At 40.2% G+C, this 19843-nt stretch overlaps 2 protein-coding genes across 2 annotated transcripts; both read right to left on the bottom strand.

Annotated features, from left to right (window-relative positions):
* Positions 1-30: 30 nt before the first annotated feature.
* Positions 31-11032, bottom strand: LOC124270124 (cytochrome P450 4F2-like). The gene is made up of 11 exons (XM_046705144.1): positions 10844-11032; positions 8427-8574; positions 8021-8202; positions 6994-7118; positions 6155-6217; positions 5614-5737; positions 4577-4706; positions 3401-3530; positions 1889-2167; positions 453-518; positions 31-217 (listed from the first exon to the last, which is right to left on the bottom strand). Exons 1-11 carry the CDS (start codon positions 11030-11032, stop codon positions 115-117), a joined length of 1539 nt encoding a protein of 512 aa, XP_046561100.1. The 3' UTR covers positions 31-114.
* Positions 11033-17363: 6331 nt separating this feature from the next.
* Positions 17364-18714, bottom strand: LOC124270123 (cytochrome P450 4F8-like). Its single transcript, XM_046705142.1, has 3 exons — positions 18452-18714; positions 17822-17887; positions 17364-17472 (listed from the first exon to the last, which is right to left on the bottom strand). The coding sequence occupies exons 1-3, from the start codon at positions 18712-18714 to the stop codon at positions 17370-17372; spliced, it is 432 nt and encodes a 143-aa protein (XP_046561098.1). The 3' UTR covers positions 17364-17369.
* Positions 18715-19843: the final 1129 nt, after the last annotated feature.

Here is a 19843-nt window from a genome sequence, read left to right as displayed (position 1 = left end):
GTGTGTAATCTACTATCATCAATGCTAAACAATCAAGTGGAATATATCTGTGTAGATCAGCATCAGTCATCATTGTTTTCATGAGACCGGAATGTCCACCTTCTGCTGGAATGTTCAGTTTCTGTGTTTGGCGTACACCCACAGACCTTCAGTGGACTTCATCACGCCAGCAAACCTTCTCCCAACCTTGTAGCTTGTATCTACCTCTAACTTGTATCTGAAAAGCAAAACATTCTTGAACTTTATTTTTTGCATTAGCAATGAAAACTAGAACATATATATTTAGTAAGAACTGACTTCAGCTTTCTCAGACGTGGTAATAACAAAAAGAGATCTTTTGAATTTGTTGGTTGTATGCAGTTTGTAAATTGTATTTCAAAGCAGGAAATATATTTGTTTTTAATGTTACAGGGGCTGAAATTACATGTAACAAATTATTAAAGAAAACATACCTCTGGAGAATTCTCCCTATTATGACCTTTTCCTCGTTCTGGGCGAAATGTTGCCCAATGCAGTTTCTGAAGAGAACATATATGAACAATAAATAACACATTCTCCCATGTTCTCACATACTCTCGCGAGGGATATATAGCTACAGGGGAAAAGAAGGGAAGAATTTTTCTTGCAACTGAAATGTGTAATAAAAGCAAATATCGAACCTGTCCATATTATCCCATTCTAGCAACGGTAAGATTTAATCTGGGTCGGAGTGATTTTCTGTGGAAGGCAATTGGTTCAGTCAAGTGAGTATGGTTTTACGCTGCTTTAATCAATATTTCAACAATATCACGGCCCGGAACATCAGAGAAGGTTCAATGAAGACTGAGAGCAAGAAATCAATTTGCAACGAAATGAACCTTATAATGTTTGAAATGTTGTACATTTGCGTCCCGAATAGACGTATTTTTGGTCCGATTTTAAAAAAACGAAAATATATTTTACAAAACAGGACAGTCTAGAAGTATTTATGCGAGTCCTGACTAAACGTCAGTCCTGTTCTTAGTTTGGATGTATAGTGTCTAGTGCTTCTGTAATAAACTACAATTTAGAATCACAAACAGATTTCGAAGAACGAAAGATTGAAAATATGATAACAATGTATATATTCGTCATTTTTCTACTCACACTACTCGGGATTGTACACTACAACATGCAGGGTTCGTGATGAAAACAACATTAATTCTGTAATTAATCGAGTCTGGACCAGACAATACAGTGATCAACAGCATGAACATCAGTCTACGCAATTTGGACACGATGACATGTGTCAACCAAGTCAACGAGTTTGACCACCCGATCCCGTTAGTCGCCTATTACGACAAGCATGGGTTACAGAAGATCAATTCTAACGCGGAGCTTCACGGGTGCAGAGTGAGTGTCGGAACCTAGGTTTGACACAACAATCCCAGCTGTAGTTTAACCTAACACAATAAACAGACTGGCTGGACAGACATTATAAGTTGTTCACTGGTCTCGAGAAGGACATGGGTAGATGTACCCTCGATGTTTGTATATGTTCCCTGAGCCCGAAGGACCAGTGAACAACGTATTTATGTTACCGAACACCTCAATGGTAATTTTGAACCATTTGAAGCACGGGTATCGATCATAGCATGGAGTACCAGACAACAAGAAAAACAAATTTAGAGTTATCTCCCTTCCATCGATTTGCATTCCCAAAAAATCGGTAATTTCCGTACATCATACGTGATTCAATGTTGATCGAGATAAAGACTTACTACTACGAAGTTCCAAATGAGTACTCATTCCCAGCGGGGTACATAGAGAATGTTACTCGCTTGTAAGCGGGGTACATTGAAAATAATAGAAGAGCGCTCAGCCAATCAGAAAACGACATTTATGTGTGAGGCAAGGTAAGTAGTATTACCGTGGGCCAGCAGAGAAGGGGATGTATGAGTAGGTGTTCTGCTTCTGGATGTTCTCAGGCAGGAAACGGTCGGGGTCAAACACATCCGGCTTCTCCCACAAGTCTGGGTTGTGATGAACATTCCATATGCCCAGTGCGACCATTGTTCCTACTGGAAAGACCTTCCCGTCCAGCTCCATGGGATGTTCTAGTCTCCGACTGACGAACGGGACTGGCGAGTGTAACCTCATCCCTTCCTTCAGAACCCGGGCTAGATATTCCATCTTGTGGATGTCATCCCTAAAACATATACGTGGTTCATTACCTTCCAGTAGTCAAACTTCTCCAAATATAAAGTCAAACATGTTAACAGACGCATAGTTTATTAACGTCTCGCCTCAATTTACAAATAAGATGCTATGAAATAACGTAATATAAAATGAGCCACTCCTGTTGGAGTTATGAGGATGCTTAGAAGTAGGATAAACCATATTTTAAAAAAAACCCATGCACATTGCAGTAGATAAAAGAAATTCTGTAATACATATATATAATGATTATAAAACAGGTACTACGCAGCTGTAAAATTGCCTTGTAGGTTTTTGCACTAAGCGTTACAATACCACGATTGGCCAGGATAAAACACTAGGATATTAATATGTAGACTGACTGAGCGAGTTTAGTTTTACGCCGCTTTTAGCAATATTCCAGCAATATCACGGCGGGGGACACCAGAAATGGGCTTCACACATTGTGCCCACGTGTAGAATCGAACCCGGGCCTAAAAGCTGCGTGAAACCATACTCACTCACTCACTTTTTCTGGCAATTTCTCCTACTCTTCTCTAATTTCTCCTAAGATGAGTGCCACGTACTCTTGATTTGTCCAAAATATTGAAAAATACCGTAACGTTATCAATATTTAAATAATACCCTATTGGAAATGATAATTATGTTTATGCTTATCAACTTGTTAAGATGTGAAAACAATTTTGAAGTATTTACTGCCATACCATGGTATGTATTGTACAGGTGATGTGATTGACCAGGTTACCTGCCATACCAGAGTATGTTTTGTACAGGTGATGTGATTGACCAGGTTACCTGCCATACCAGGGTATGTATTGTACAGGTGATGTGATTGACCAGGTTACCTGCCATACCATGGTATGTATTGTACAGGTGATGTGATTGACCAGGTCACCTGCCATACCAGGGTATGTACTGTACAGGTGATGTGATTGACCAGGTTACCTGCCATACCAGGGTATGTATTGTACAGGTGATGTGATTGTCCAGGTCAACTGCCATACCAGGGTATGTATCGTACAGGTGATGTAATCGACCAGGTTATGTGCCATACCAGGGTATGTATCGTACAGGTGATGTAATTGACCAGGTAAAGTGCCCTGACAATAATAAGTGGGGTTCCCGACCAGCAGAATTAATTTCCCCGATGATTGCCATACCACGCGATTTGCTCTGCTATGTGATTCCCCCTACAACATGTACCCGAACCAGTGCTGTGCCCTACCATTTGATGTGCTTGGATTCTCTTCCTTCCAGCAAGGTGTCCACTTCCTCCTGGACCCTGGTCTGGAACTCGGGTTTGGAGGCCATGGTAAACAGCGTCCATGAGATCGCACTGGCTGTTGTGTCGTGACCTTCACAAAAAAGAAACGCAGATCAAAACATCCACTTGAAATAAAAGTCCTGCGGAGAAGCAACACATCCTTCACATAACTGGTCCATGTCCAGGGTCACAAGATTTGTCGATAAATCAGTTTCTGTGGTGAAGGATTGTTGATATTAGCTACAGATGTATGCTCGTTGTGCCTCTTTTTAGATATTATTGGTGATGTCAGAGGTTAACGTTTCCTGAAAACATTTATAGTCATGCTTTGACCAGATGTGAACGGGGACATACTTTCGGTCGATGTCTTGTGGACTATCTCTCATGTACTTGTAGATAACACCATGACAATGACCATGTGGAAATTGCAGCAAATGCAAGTGAAAAATTCCGTCTGTGTTCACATAATGTGATCGGAATCTCTGTACAATGTCGCATTTCCATGACCAAGTAAGAATACATTTATTAAGATTAGGATTTACTAATGTTTGTGAGATGGAGGGGGTGAGAGTTTTAGCTTATCCACTTTAAAAATATTACTACAATATTGCGGTGGGGGCAGCCACAAATGGGCTGCACGCATCGTACCCGGGTTTTTGGCCTGACTAGCGAACGCCTTAACCACTAGGCTACCCCACCGGTACATTGTGAGATGGAAATACATTCAACCTTAAGAATAAATTTAATCGAGAATGAGCGATAGAACACTTATAAATCTAGGACCAGGCCAACTATGTTTAATCTATATGGGTGATTGCATCAATTTTGCGTATTGTCAGATGACAATACCATTGCTGTTTAAGATCAACAACCATGGCCATGTTTGAGTCAAATAAAGTAGTGCTTATGTCCATACTGAGGAGGTGTCTGTAGATCATAATACTATACATTCCGAAGTGGAGTCCGGAAAACCTTCTGCAATTTTCTCATCTTTTTTGCATGTAACCTTTCCATTACAACATTATTATTCCTTCATTATGATTTCGCAGTGCATGCATGTGTAATGACAGAGACATGTTCCAACGATCAATAAAGGATGGTTATCCCGGTAAACAGCGATATGTTTAGTCGGCATACCTGCAAATAGAAACGTGTCGACTTCATTCCTGACCTCTAGCGGGGTGAGACCCTTGCCATCAGCATCCTTGGCACTGAGCAGGACGTCAAGGAAGTCCAGGTAGCGGGCCTTGGGGGGACCATCTCTCTCCTGTATATATACAGTTAGATCATAAACACATGGCAATGCTATTCAAAGGTATAATGTTACATACACTACAATATCTCAAAGTTTAGAAAACAAAATAAACATCCCAGCATATGTACTCAGTATTAGAATATAACCCATTGCAACATCTTACCTGTCGCAAGATACACACAAAATAAGTTCCATGTATAAAAACTAAAATACTATGTATATATTCAGGCATGTGAAAAGTTCATTTTCGAAATATTCTCAGTTTTTTTGTGGGTACATTATTGAAATGCCGTATTTTCAGAAAATGTTTTTCGATTAACCAGGATAAGTCTAGCTATCTTACCACAGCGTGTTTGGGTACAAAATGGTTTAACGCTAAAAGATTAATATGAAATAAGACTTGTATGTGTACCAATATTTGGCTAATTCGCCAACTAAATGTGCATTACTTTCCTTTGAATTATCTCTACCTGCCGAGCTCCTCGTACATTTGATTTGGGGTTGACGTATGAGCGAAGTTTAAGGGACTATATTACACGGAATTAACACATGCAATACCGTTATATTGAAAGGGGCCTTCTATGATTAAAAGTTATTTGTGGCTTCCATGACCCACGTATGTTTTATACAGAAAATTTGTTTGCTTCCAGTCTTTCTGTTAATAGGGGCGGTGGGGTAGCCTAGTGCTTAAACCGTTCGCTCGTCCAGCCGAAGACCCGGGTTCAATTCCCCACATGGGTACAATGTGTGAAGCCTATTTCTGGTGTCCCCCGCCGTGATATTGCCGTAATATTGCAAAAGCGGCGTAAAACCAAACTCACTCATTCACTCTCTCTTCACATCCACGGTAAGTCATAGGACCTATTCTCTGCATTACTGTGAACTATGTTGTAAAGATTGTTGTAGGTTAAACACTGACCAAATCCTGTCGCCTCTTGTCGATGATGCCTTCCGCCCAGCTATGTACAAAGTCACAACGCTCCTTAAACTTCTTCCCCTTGGACGTGTTGTAAAAGACGAAGTCAAAGAAGTACAGTGGGTTGCTGAAAAAGACAAGTCTTCAATCATTCTCGCGCCTGATGCATCCATTTAATGAATTCAAGAAATCCATTGCATTCAATAATATTCTGTTATTGTCTAACAACTTATATTTGCCTTTTTAACTAATCAACGCGAAAGTACGAAACAAGATTGGAAGATTAAGGGGATTAAACAAGTAGCAGTCGGAATCAGGTTGAGCGTGAGTGAATGGATCTTATTAAAATACAACTCAATATTACAGTTTAGTGGCACTCAAATTTTGGCAACCCCGATTAAATAAGTAAATTAGTAAGTATATAAACAATAATAATTAATGTCAACAAAAAAAACCCAAAAAAACCCAATACAACAAAAACAACACCAAAATAAACTTAACAAAAACTCCCGAAACTTACAAGTTTCGGATTGTAGCAACTTACAAGTATCGGATTGTAGCCAGGGTGAGCAAGTCATTCACTGCGCTTACATACGGATGTGTTTGCCTGAAAGAAAAAAAAGTATGCATATTAATTGATAAGTCTTTCTTTAAAACAATATTGATCGTACATGCTGTGTGTAGAACTGAAGATTGCCTGTAACTAGATGTAACTGAAACCATGTCCCGCGTTCACCATTGTTTCTGGCTCTCAGACTTCCCCGTACACAGCCCTGTTACACTTTCTCATCTGCGCTGAAGTCGGTCTGTTTCCCGTACTCACCCCTGTTTCTACCTGCCTGGCTACTCCCATCTCTACTGTTGTCATATATCAAATTCCCCGTACTCACCCATGTTATTATTTATCAAACTCCCCGTACTCACCCATGTTATCATATATCAAATACCCCGTACTCACCAATGTTGTAATAGTCTAATTCCTCTTACTCACCCATATTATCATTTATCAAATTCCTCGTACTCACCCATGTTGTCATATATCAAATTCCCCGTACTCACCCATGTTGTATTAATCTAATTCCTCGTACTTACCCATGTTAGCATATATCAAATTCCCCGTATTCGCCCCGCTTTTCATAATCAAATTCCCCGTACTAACCCATGTTAAAATATATCAAATTCCTCGTACTCATCCATGTTATCATTTATCAAATTCCTCGTACTCATCCATGTTGTCATATATCAAAGTCCCCGCACTCACCCATGTTGTCAGATATGAAATTCCCCATACTCACCATTGTTGTCATAGAACAAATTCCCCGTACCCACACATGGTTTTTTATATTCACTCATTTTGTAATATTTCAAATTCCCCGTACTCACCCCTGTTGCTGTATGTTTTCCTTGACCGACATGGCGCATCTCAACAGGATATCAAATGTACACAGACTGATCATGTTGAACAACTCAAAGCTGGTGCCTTCCTTGATGTGATTGTCAATCTTAGCCTGTTAAATAAAAGTTTATTGGTGAAGGTTTTATTGAATGAGTGAGTCAACTTTAACGGCAATTTCACGACCTATAAGTGTGAGGGAATGCTGAAGTGATGAAGTTGTAAGGTGTCCACATCTTCGAAAACCAATCTGATCATGCGCTTCACACACACACACACACACACACACACACACACACACACACACACACACACACACACACACACACACACACACACACACACACACACACACACACACAGGTGCCTAGGAAGGTTTTTGTAAATGCTTAAATTACTAAGGCCTTTAAAGCTGATCAGGCAACACTGAACATAGTGCGGCATGACACGTTGAAATTAAAACACATGTAAACTGCATGTACACTCAGATGATTGTAAAAACATATACACGCCGTTCACATTAAAACACTGCCACATGTATACTTACCAGAAATATTGGCTCAATTTGTAAAACGTTTTTAGTCAGGGCTGAATTACCCTCTGTCAATAAAAGACGACACACACCAGAATAGTTGAAATCACAAAATTCCACAAAATTAATGCTTTGCTCAGCCAATCGAGAACTGAGAGGGCTACATGTAACTCAAACACATAGATGGAGATCTTAAACCGAACTTGATGTCCAATTTAAGGTAGAGGCTGTCAATTTCATGTGATTTGACTTATTAACGGTGTTCCAATTGTATCGTCATTCTTAACCGGAAACTTTAAGAGGGAACCTGATAGGCTCAAGTAAATATTGACATCCAGAATGAAGATACCCCCTACATATTAAGGAATGCCAAAGTTTAGGAGCCCTTCATAAATGGTAAGTAAACCTGCGAGTTTACCTTAAACTAACAATTGCAACACTGAATGTATCATGGTGACATTGTTGAAGGCATGTAAGCTTCTTACCATCATAGTGTCGATAGCGTTGTTGGAGACTTCGACGTAGGGTTTAAGGATGTCGAAGTGGAAGGCGGGGGTAAGGAGTCGACGAGCTCGGTACCAGCGTTGTCCCCCAGCGATCAGGAGACCCTCCCCGAGCCAGGGCACTACTGTTTCATATTGGGCCCCAAATCCCCTTGGTTTTGGCTCTGTGAAAATGCAAAGAAAGGGTCAAACCTTCTGGACTGATTTTGAAATCAATGTACACATATTGAAACATTTCTTTCAGTGTTGAGCGAGACACATTTACAATTGTTTGTAAACTTCTATTGCGAAAGTTTGACCAAGATTTGTGGGTCTTGTTGATATCGTTTCAGATACAGTTAGAACCTATTTCAATGCACCCAGACTAGTTTTTTTCTTTTCTGATTACCTGTGGACTTGATGATGGGTCTGATGGTATCTGGGTGGTAGACCCTGATGACTGGATTAAGAGGCCCTACCCAGAGCCGGTAGTACTTGGGGAATCTCTTCATCCATTCCTGCTCCACTTCGGCACGTTTCTCGAAGTCCTGGGGCAGCTGAAACACATCCATGCACCTGATTAAGGAGACTCGTGTCAAGCACTAAAGCGACGATACCGCCCCTGTCCCGCCAGCTTTTATAACGGTCATACACAGTAACGTACAACGTCAGTAGTCTACTTCACAGTCCCTAAACCATATAATTTCCCTACAGCCTATCCCTCCCTGCAGTGCTAAAGCCGTAAATAAAGCAAGTCTAGATTTCCAAAGGTTCAGGATCTCTGGTGTCCCCGGGGCTCCATTTCAATTTAAATGGATTTATTTGTTATAATCAAAATTATATACATAGGATATATATATTCACAGACTAAGCGTTAGCCTAGGAGACTCGATTTTGTACATGACATGCAGGGGGGTCACTGATTTTGTACATAAATTTTAGGGGGGTCATTCACATTGTACATGCTTCTCCATAAAAATCTCCACCTCGAGGACAAAGGTATTAAGAAATAAGAAACACCTAACACTATATCCAGCATGTTTATAAATCTACAAAAATAATTGGACAACCCAACATTTCAAATCTGAGCCTTAAATATCTTTCAAGAAGAAAACAAATCTTCCCATTTTTGACCTTCAGTTATTTAGGAGATAAAGCTGTTTGGAAATTAGATGAATGTTAGACCGAATTGATAGAATCTAAATTTCATTTGAAACCGGACGCGCAGTAACAGCCTTGCGGGGAAACCTGGCAGAAAGCAGAATTCTGGTGGTTCAATTTTTGACATGTATCTTTTGAACGATGCAACGGGACATGATAGAGTATGCGTGGCATAAATTTGGTGTTTCGCCTTAGCGTTATCTTGCGAATTTCCTCATAAAAGTGTCGAAGGTGTGACGCAAATATAGTGTTTCAAACTTACTGGATATCTCATGTTGTGTACGCCATTCAAAAAGGAAACAAATATACCGTTTCCAAGGTATGCCAATATTACGAACGTTTTACTGTAATTTTTGTATAAACAGGGATGTATTTCTATAAGGCTTTCTGATTTATAAGTTAGATATTGTTTGGCTATGTTTGGGGCTGTACAATTGTAATTGAGTTTGAATATGTTTATAATAGAAGGTAATATGATAGTGACGTTGCCTAATAACTGTGGAGGAAAAAAAATATCATATAATTGTATATTTTTTTAAAATGTTTTATTAGCATTTCCATCACGTCTGTTGTGTTGATATTAGTCATGTTGGTTGATAAAAGCTGATGCGGCAGTGTTGTATATGTGCGCAGTGAAGCGGTCATGAAATCAGACGCATTTTCAATCCAGTTGTCTAATTGTATTGATTGTCCAATCAAATTCGAGTATTTCACGTAGCCATGATAGAATAATTACTATTAGTAACCAACTCACAATAGATAACCTGCAAAATCCCACAGGGCATTGCTTAGGTACTAAATGTAAGAGACTAAGTTTGATCATTATAGTGTACTCGGGGACATGGATTCAGATGTGGAACCATGTGACATGATGACATACATCCAGGGCATCATTCCTGACATATGACTAGGTCCCATCTAACAAATGTTAAACATGTCTTTATTACGGATGCGGAAGGGGTTTGTTGCGGTTATTTTATGTCCGTATATTTCAAACATATCCCAACTGCGTAGATAGGTGCTCATGATTTTGATCACATGATTGTCTGGTCCAGACTCGATTATTTACAGACCGCCGCCAACCAACCAAACAATCAAACTTACATAAATCACTTTAAATGAATATTTCCCGTTGTTTACATATTCACAGACATCAATTAGTTTTGAGATTATTTAGGGACTCGACATATGCAGTAAAGTGACTGATCATGCAGTAAAGGGACTCAACACATGCAGTAAAGGGACTCGACACATGCAGTAAAGGGACTCGACACATGCAGTAAAGGGACTCAACACATGCAGTAAAGCGACCCACCACATGCAGAGAAGTAACTCCCCACATGCAGTAAAGTGACTTAATACATGCAGTAAAGTGACTTAACAAATGCAGTAGAGACTCAAAATATAGAGTAAAATGACACGACACATGCAGTAAAATGGCTCGATATACGCAGTAAAATGACACGACACATGCTGTAAAATGGCTCGATATATGCAGTAAAATGACACGACACATGCGGTAAAATGGCTCGATATATGCAGTAAAATGACACGATACATGCAGTAAAATGGCACGATACATGCGGTAAAATGGCTCGATACATGCTGTAAAATGGCTCGATACATGCAGTAAACTGACACGACACATGCTGTAAACTGACTCACCACATGCAGGTTCCCAGACCTCCAGTTAAACTCCTTGACGCCCTGACAGTTGTTGAAGAAGCTGAAGAAACGCCGATACCAGACCACGAGTTTGACCACTCGGTACGCCACGTACAGGGCCACGGATGTCCCCACAGCCTGCAGAGCAGTGTCACGATTGAGACGGGATACAAGTTGCAGAACGTCCATGTTTGCAAGCCGACGAACCGAAGTTCTCTAACCAACAACAGACTCTGTCGATCCTTATATACACACTCCCGATGAACAGCCATTGACCCGGTGATAAAATCTGCTGTGACGTATCGTTTACACATGGGTCCCATTCACCGTTTGACGTGATCAATATCTGAAAAGTCTATCTGACAAATATATTGCTCAAGGCATATTTCCTCCAAAACATGTATGGAGAAGAAGTGTGAATGCTACTGTACATAGCTATGAAGAACAATTATGGCGATCACAAACTTTCTATCGTTCAAACATGTCATTTTACGCAACAATACATACTACACTCTCTCATCATACTTTCTGGCAACTGGCATAGAAACACCCTAAGTATAAATCTTCCTTGCAAGTTTGTGTCAAAATATCATCAAGAGTGAGTGAGTCTAGTTTTTCGCCGCTTTGAGCAATATTCCAGCAATATCACGGCGGGGAACACCAGAAATGGGCTTCACGCATTGTTTGGATGACACTTTCTCAGTAAATTACAGATTCTAGTATTTTTGCCTAACAGTGAGAGTGGGGGTACGAATCCCGGATAGGACTCAACCCAACAAAAGTACTAGTTTTTACCCAAGGGTGGAATTCGGTTGTGTACATCAATACATATGTAAGGACATCCACAAAAGCTACAGGAGGGAAATCCATGTTTTGTCATTATTTTGTGTATGTCTGCATATATAGGTGTGTGTATATGTATTATTATATGTATGATATTTGAGGAAATGTAGAAATGTGTTTAGAAACAGGCTGTCATCTCTTTTGGTGAGGTGAGGTGAAATTGGGTTTAACGTCGTGCTTGAGAATATTTCGCTCATATGACGACGTGCATACGTGTGTATGTGTGTGTGCAGTTGCTTGAACTAGCCCAGACGTAAGCTGGTTTTATAGTGCTAGCCCACTCAGACACCAACAGTGAAGCATGAATACCTCACTCAGACACATTATACTGACTCTGAGCCGACCAGTTCTTGTTGTACCCATTACAAGCGCCAGGCAGGGACCAACAAGTACCATATTTTAACGTCTTTTGGTATGACGCGGCCGGGGGCGTTATTTACAGCAGAACAGCACTGCTCGTCCAGGCGACAAGAATACCATAACCCCTACATGCCACTACCCCTACAGCCCAGTACCCCTACTATTAGTTAAAACAACACACGGCATTTACCTACCTGAACTGACCCAAAGAGGGATTAGTGCATAGAGTATACAGATGAGATCAAGGGAGGGATTAAACTGTTCTTTAGTGTTTTGTGTCAAGGAAATTTGGGATTAGCTAAAAGTTGTTTTAGTTTCATGATGAAAGATAAACCTCTAGTGAGTAGAACAATTTTACAAATTGGATAATGTGTAGGTTGTTAAATGTTGAAATTAAGTTGTTTTCGTGCCATGATAAAAGATACACAGTATTATTGAGAAGTGGAGGGAAATGAGAAGGTGAGACGAGAAAGTAAATTGAGATAGTTCGGTATAGTATATAGCTGTTGACAACAAACTAACATGGCATCAACATGGCTGGTCTGCGTAATGTTGAGTTTGTTATGTCGCGGAGAGGTAGCCCCCAAGTCCTATTTGACGGTTATCTTCACACTAAGAATGTCGAGAGACAGTCTTGTGTACACTGGAAGTGTGTTCAGTCAACATGCAGAGGAAGAGTCACAACTGTTGGCAATGTTGTAAGGAATACGACAGAACATAATCACCCACCAGAGGATAGTCAGAAGGTCCGGTTTGTCAGCAACCTGAGGAAGAGAGCCAGGAGGAGTCAACACAGATGCGCACCATCTACAACGACGAGCTCACCAACCTGACCAATGATGAGACACGCACGATGCCATCCTTTCCATCCATGTGCAGCGCCCTGTACCGCCACCGCCAGAAGACGATTCCTGTTTTACCACAGACGAGATCAGAAGTCGACCTTCAAGATCCCTGGACGCAGACAGCAAATGGTCGACCATTCCTCCTGTTTGCTGACGGCGATGATGACAAGATCCTGGCATTTGACACCCAAGAGAGTATTCAGGCCTTGCAGTCAGCCGAGAACATCTACATGGATGGAACATTCACTGCCTGCCCTGCACTATGGAATCAAGTCTACATCATACATGCCAGACGTGGGACCACCACATATCCCCTCATCTTCGCCTTACTTCCCGACCGCCAGACGACGACCTACTCCAGACTCTTCAGACTCCTCAAGGATGAAGTTCAGCGGAGACTCAACAGGCCGCTTGTCCCATTCTGTATCCAGACAGACTTCCATCTTGGACTGGCTGTTGCCTACAAAGAAAACCCCGAAGTCACCAAGTGGATCAGGAGAGCAGCTGGGCTACCTCTACTCCCTCAAGACACGGTCCAGGACACGTGGGTAGAAGCCATGGACGACACTCCAGACGTCCCAAGAGCAGTCGACTTCAACGATTACATCGTGACAACCTGGGTCGACGACACAGCCAGATTTCTACTTCCCCTGTGGAACCACAACCTGACAACTGGGCCGAGGACAAACAACAATCTAGAATGTTTTCACAACCGACTGAACCGTGAAATTCCACACAGGCATCCGAACATATACAGATTTGTAGAAGTCATTAGGAGAATTGAACATGCTGAGAGGGTGAAGATTTCACAAAAAGACTTTGGTGCTGCGACAAGAAGCAGAAAGCGAGTCTTCAGGGAGATTGACAATCGCCTGTGTAGACTCAAGGAGCAGCTTGAGCTTGGACAGAAATCACCTCTTCAGTTCTTGGACGCCGTCGGCTATCTGCTTAAGCTGGGATAGATTGAAACACTGAATGTTCATAGACTGAAACACTTGACACAAATGACTATGTTAACATTGAATGTTAACAATTAATTGTTAATGTCCATCAAAGAATCATGATGACGAATTATTGTTAATTCTTATTAAAATCTTGATGATGACAAATGATGATCACTTTTCATTAAAATCATTCTCTCAACCTTTTAGTTGTGTGTTGTTATGTCTCTTAAGTGGATTAGTCCATTGTGTGGGATAGGTAACAGGCAGTGGATTAACAGTGCAACAGACCGTAAACTATGTTGTTATAAGCTGTAGGGGTAGTGGCATGTAGGGGTAATGGGGGGTTACCCATTACACACCGAGCGAGATGATAAAGGGAGAGCAAGCTAACTGGGCATCTCATGTGAGTACGATTTTGTTTAAAATGGGTTTTGGGTGTGTTTGGATATCGTAGGATTCTGGAAATAGAGTCATTTCATGGAATCGACTCTACTTATAGCAGGGACGTTTTATGGATGTGGAAATAGTGATCGAGTGAGTCTGAGTAGTCATTTTATTACTGCATATTAAAAGATATAGAATTATTCCATGTGTTTTGTAAATATATCAATGGAATTATAAAATCGGTACATTAGATTAATAACTGAGATTGTTAGTGGCTGTATCCTCAAACAGGGTTAAATCACTGTAAACTAGTAATTGTATTCCTGTGAGGTTGTTTAAGTCCCAAAACATTCAAAGTATGTTTCCTCTTACTACGTTTTTTATCGTAGAATATGTGTTCTTTTAATGCTTGGCTGAATTTGTAATAATCGCCAACATCTGAAGGAATCGTGTAAATACAATGAGTGAGTGAGTATGGTCTAACGCAGCTTTTAGCAATATTCCAGCAATATTCCAGCGGGGACACACCAGCAATGGGCTTCACACACTGTACCCGTGTGGGGAATCGAACCCGGGTCGTGGGCGTGATGCGCGAACGCTTTAGTTACTAGGCTACCCAAAAGGGACTTATTAAAGAGAAGCTGCATTGACATTGATAAACAAATCCGGAGTGAAAGATTAGTAATTCTGTTTCCTTAAGTAACGACGTTTACAAAGGGTGAATTGATGCTTTGTGGTAATTATTATTTCCTTGAATTATTTCTTAAATATTAGTTTGCAATAGTTTGCCAGTATTAGAGGAAATGAAGAGATAGTACATTCCTCGCAATCCTCATCAGTAGCCATGAAGGAAATGCTGATTCCATGGTGTCCCAAAAGAATTTAAATGTTAAGTGAGGGTTTGCTCTGTGGTTAACATACAATTTAAAGTTTTAGGGCAAGGAGAACTATATATATATGAATATCATTCAGAGAAAACTCAATATATCAAGATACCACGATCGTTTTTATGTCATACAAACATATTAGAGACAAAACCTTTTCCTGATCGACTAAAACATCTCTGCCAAGTGCGGAGCATGTTGTTTTGTGATAATGATGTGATGTTATTGAGGGAGACAAAGTCCTTTCGACATCCACAAGAGCCTCTGTGATCGACTATATCATAAGCATGTGTTTATTAAACACTAACAAATAGCGATGATACCAGGTTTTCCAGAAAAGGTGAGGTCTTGTCCCACCAGTTTCACCAGTCATAAACACATGCAAAGTCTTGTCACCCTGACCAAAATAGGAACGTGTAGCACTAGTCAAAATAGGTAACTGCACTCTTGGTAGCGCCTTCAATACTAGTACTCAATAAGCTCTCCTTCTCATTACTTTGACTTGAAAAGAGGTTAGAATTAGTCTTCAGCAATCCATGATTGTCCTAAGAAGCAACTAACGGGATCAGGTGGTCATACATGCTGAATTCGTTGACACATGTCATCGACTCCCAACAGCGTTGATCTATGCTCATACTGTTGATCACTGGATTGTCTCGTCCAGGCTCGATTATTTATAGACCGCCGCCATATAGCTGAAATATTGCTGGGTGCGGCTTAAACAAGAAATAAACAAACACTTGAGAAGAAAGTCAACAAAGTTTATGACTTACGGTCACGCACAGATATCAAACACGTAACTGTAACTTGTTAAGATCATACCCCAACTTCCAGTATCATTTACAACATTAGAATCCGTCATTACAATAGGCAACTAGGCTCCCTTAATCTGCCTCAGCCCCTTAATACCAAGTATTGTTCCTCCCGCCCAACCCTCCGTACAATGCTAAAGTCCCAAATAGAGCAAGTCTAATTTCCTCAGATTCTGAATCTCCCTTCTCACTTGGGCTCCTTTTCAATTTAAAATGGATTAATTTTTTTTCTAACAAAATTATATGTATTCAGACACTAAGCATGACTCTAAGGTTCCCCTTGCGATCCTTCACTGAGGGATCGGCTTGAAACACTAACACTAGTCTGTCTTACAGTCCCTAAAACACATTATTTTTCCTTCTAGTCAGCCCTATAGGCTAAAGTCAGAAATGAAGACAGTCTGAATTTTCCCAGGTTCTCCCTTCTCACTGAGGCTCCTTTTAAATTGATAAGGAATTGTTTATTTCTATCAAAATTACATATCATTCAGAGACTAAGCATTAGTATATACTAGCACCATCAGCTGTAGTACTACCTTGAACCAGCGGGTGATTGTAAACCCAGCGAGTGACCCGACCCACAATGTATTGAACAAGATCCTGTGATAATGGAAACAAACCCTGTGCCGGTGTGTCCCAGATAGGTCATTCGGCTATATGGGTTTTCCCGTTAACAACAAACATAGTCAAGAAGTGGGACTCTTCAAGGCAGACTGGGTCCAGATAGCAATCGGCTGTTGATCGAGAAGGTTTAAGCTTCCAGGAGCTCATTTAAGAATTTAATGGACTAAAAGGTAACGCCATTCCTGTTTTGTTATTATGCCATTTCTGAGAGGCCTAAAATCTGCTCTTGTGTTTGAACAATGATTACCCCTCTTTATCTGTTAAGGGGAACACTGCAGGGTTACGTTCTTAAGACGTGGAAGGCTCATGCATGACAATGTTTTTGAATGTAAATATTCGCGCTGATTATCGTGAATGGCTCACACATGATGGTCAACTATTCGCTCTGATTATGATGTTGCGTTATAAAACATATGTGAGATTTATGTTCGATTAAGTTTTATTGATCTACAAACATATATACTTATTTAAATGTCTTAAGATGATAACTGAAGCTCTAAAGTTAAAAACACATTCACATGATAGAAGCGTACAGCTATTCGTCAAAGTGAGTAAAATGCTTAAGTGAATGAGATTAAAAGTGCATTAGAAAATTTATTTCAGTTAAATCAGGGCTTTCCGTTTGAGAAATGTGTGGATCCTTGGTGGTGGAGGTCTTGCACCACCGTCTCTCACTTTGGTGAGATTCACGAGAACTGATATGGCTCAGGCACAACATATATATTATAATCAGAGCGAATAGTGGACCATCATATGTGAGCCATTCACGATTAGGGTACGCATCATCATGATCAGAGCGAATAGTCGACCATCATATGTGAGTCGAATGTTCAGTGTCTGTGCCTTGCGAACACCCACAGTCCTTCAGTGGCCTTCATAATACCGGCATCCTTCCGGCCTGCTCGGTGGCTTGTATCTACCTCCAGATTGTATCTGTAACACAAGACAATACTAACGTTCTTTACTGTATTAGCAATGAGATGTTAATGAAAATAAATGACAAAGTAGATCAATTTGTCCACGTGACTTTAGTACAATTCTGAAACTGACTGCACAAACGTTTCAAAAACAAAAATGATTTCTAGAACTAAACATTTCTATAACAGGAACCATTTTTTATGGATAGACAACTTCTTTATTGCATAGATGCAATGTTTCGGAGTCAGGACTAACACCGTTATTAAGCAAGTAGATTTCTAGAGTTTGTGCTGTTTATGTCACTGCATGACATATCCTTTTTCAAATAACAGCGGCTGAAATCACATATAAAAAGAAAACATACCTTTGAAGAATTCTTCCTATCATGACCTTTTGCTCGTGGAGGGCGAAATGTTGTCCGATGCAGTTTCTGAACAGTAAATATTAATACGAATAATGCCCCAAAGGAAGTAAGTTTTTCTTGTAATAGTAACTTCAAGAAATCATACATTTGATTTTGTTCATATTACAATAACTTGTCCAGAATACAGACTGGAAATAATTAAAACTTGTCTATAATAAAATTATATAATTCTGGTAAAAAGTTCGAAAATTATTCCTGTATTTATTCATTATTTCAAGTGTGAAACAGCTGCATAGGCGGCGGCTCGCACACATTGAACAGATACTTAGAAGCTCAACTTAGGAATCTTATAATGGAACCTGCTTTTAGTAGAAATATTCTTATGTTTATAGAAAGCATTTGCTCAAAAACAACTCATACTTTTTGACTCAGGTGGTCACGCCGATATATCAATCAACATCCTGTAGGCTTAAAGGGTTAATTGAAACATTGTAGTATAGTCTGTCATTGACATTTTGTCAAAATGTTCAGATGACACTACACAGGTCACTACCAAACTAATGGAACTCCAAGGACCTCAGCGATCCTAAGGGAGATAGGCTCGACATACCACTACAGCTGTACTGTTACCTCGGGCCAGCTGAAAAGGGGACATATGCGTAGTGGTCCTTCTTCTGGATGTTATCGGGCAGAAACCGATCAGGATCAAAGACTTCCGGGTCCTCCCACACCTCCGGGTTGTGATGAATGTTCCACAACCCCAGTGAGACGACTGTTCCTGCGGGGAAGATCTTCCCGTCAATATCCATTGGGTGTACCAGTCTCCGACTGACGTAGGGAGCGACTGCGTGGATCCTCAGCCCTTCCTTCAGACATCGCGTCATATACTCCATCTAGGGGATGTCATCCCTAATAATATATAAAGGTTTCGTTATCCTTTCATCTGCTCAAACATCTCCAACCCAACAGTCAAACATATCAATATATACAGTCTCAACAGGTATGGATGTATGATCTAATATTGGCACTACGCCTATCAGATCATGTGTACCAGAATGAGTGGTGTACTCAACCAGATCATGTGTCCTATAGGACCGGGTGGTGTACCTTACCAGACCATGTGTTTACCAGAACGGGTGGTGTACTCTACCAGAACGGGTGGTGTACCTTACCAGGCCATGTGTCCTATCAAAACGGGTGGTGTACCCTAACAGTGAGTGAGTGAGTGAGTTAAAATTTATCGTCACATCGGCAATATTTCAGCCATATCGTGACGAGAACAATTAATTGGTACACATAGTAAGTAATAGTAAATTATAAAAGCCTGCCTACGAAGGACAGTAAAATAACTAGATTATCACAAAGAATAATTTAAAAACTAGTAATTATATCTAAAACAGTTTAACTATAGTTGACAATACAATATAAAACCGGGCTATAGATTGCTAACAACTGAAGGTAGATCACCATACTAGGGACCATGGGGACTTACAGTACTTTTGCTACCTGCATGGACCCTAGCTGGATTTACACCATCCCTCAGCTATTAGCAATTTTAGATATTCAAGCCACAAATTAAAAGAACATATATTCTACGATTAAAAATAACAGTAGATTTAAATTTACTTTGAATGCTTTGGGACTTACGTACCCTCTCAGGAGGACAATAATTTTACAGTACTTCAACCCCCTTTGAGGGCACAGCCACTAACAATCTCAGTTATTAATCTAAACTACCAACAATAAAATATTTAACTATTTACAGATCAGTAAGCAAATCTTATTCTTTTAAAAATTCAACTATTAAATGATAATTAACATTATAAAAAAGATCCTTCAAAGTTTTGACATTGAAATAGATATCCCTTGTGATGGAATATTCAACACAGTCAAGCAGGACATGCTTGACCGTGATTCTTTCATCACAAAGGGATACAAAACTGGAGGATCCTCACCTTTCAATAGGTACTCATGAGTATATCTTGTGTGGCCAATACGACATCGTCGTATGATGACCTCTTC

Source organism: Haliotis rubra, unplaced genomic scaffold, assembly GCF_003918875.1.
Source record: "Haliotis rubra isolate DU_JTF1 unplaced genomic scaffold, ASM391887v1 Scf15, whole genome shotgun sequence".
Taxonomy (NCBI): Eukaryota; Metazoa; Mollusca; class Gastropoda; order Lepetellida; family Haliotidae; genus Haliotis; species Haliotis rubra.
The sequence above is the reverse complement of the archived record's forward strand: the minus strand, read 5'-3'. Positions and strand labels throughout refer to the sequence as shown.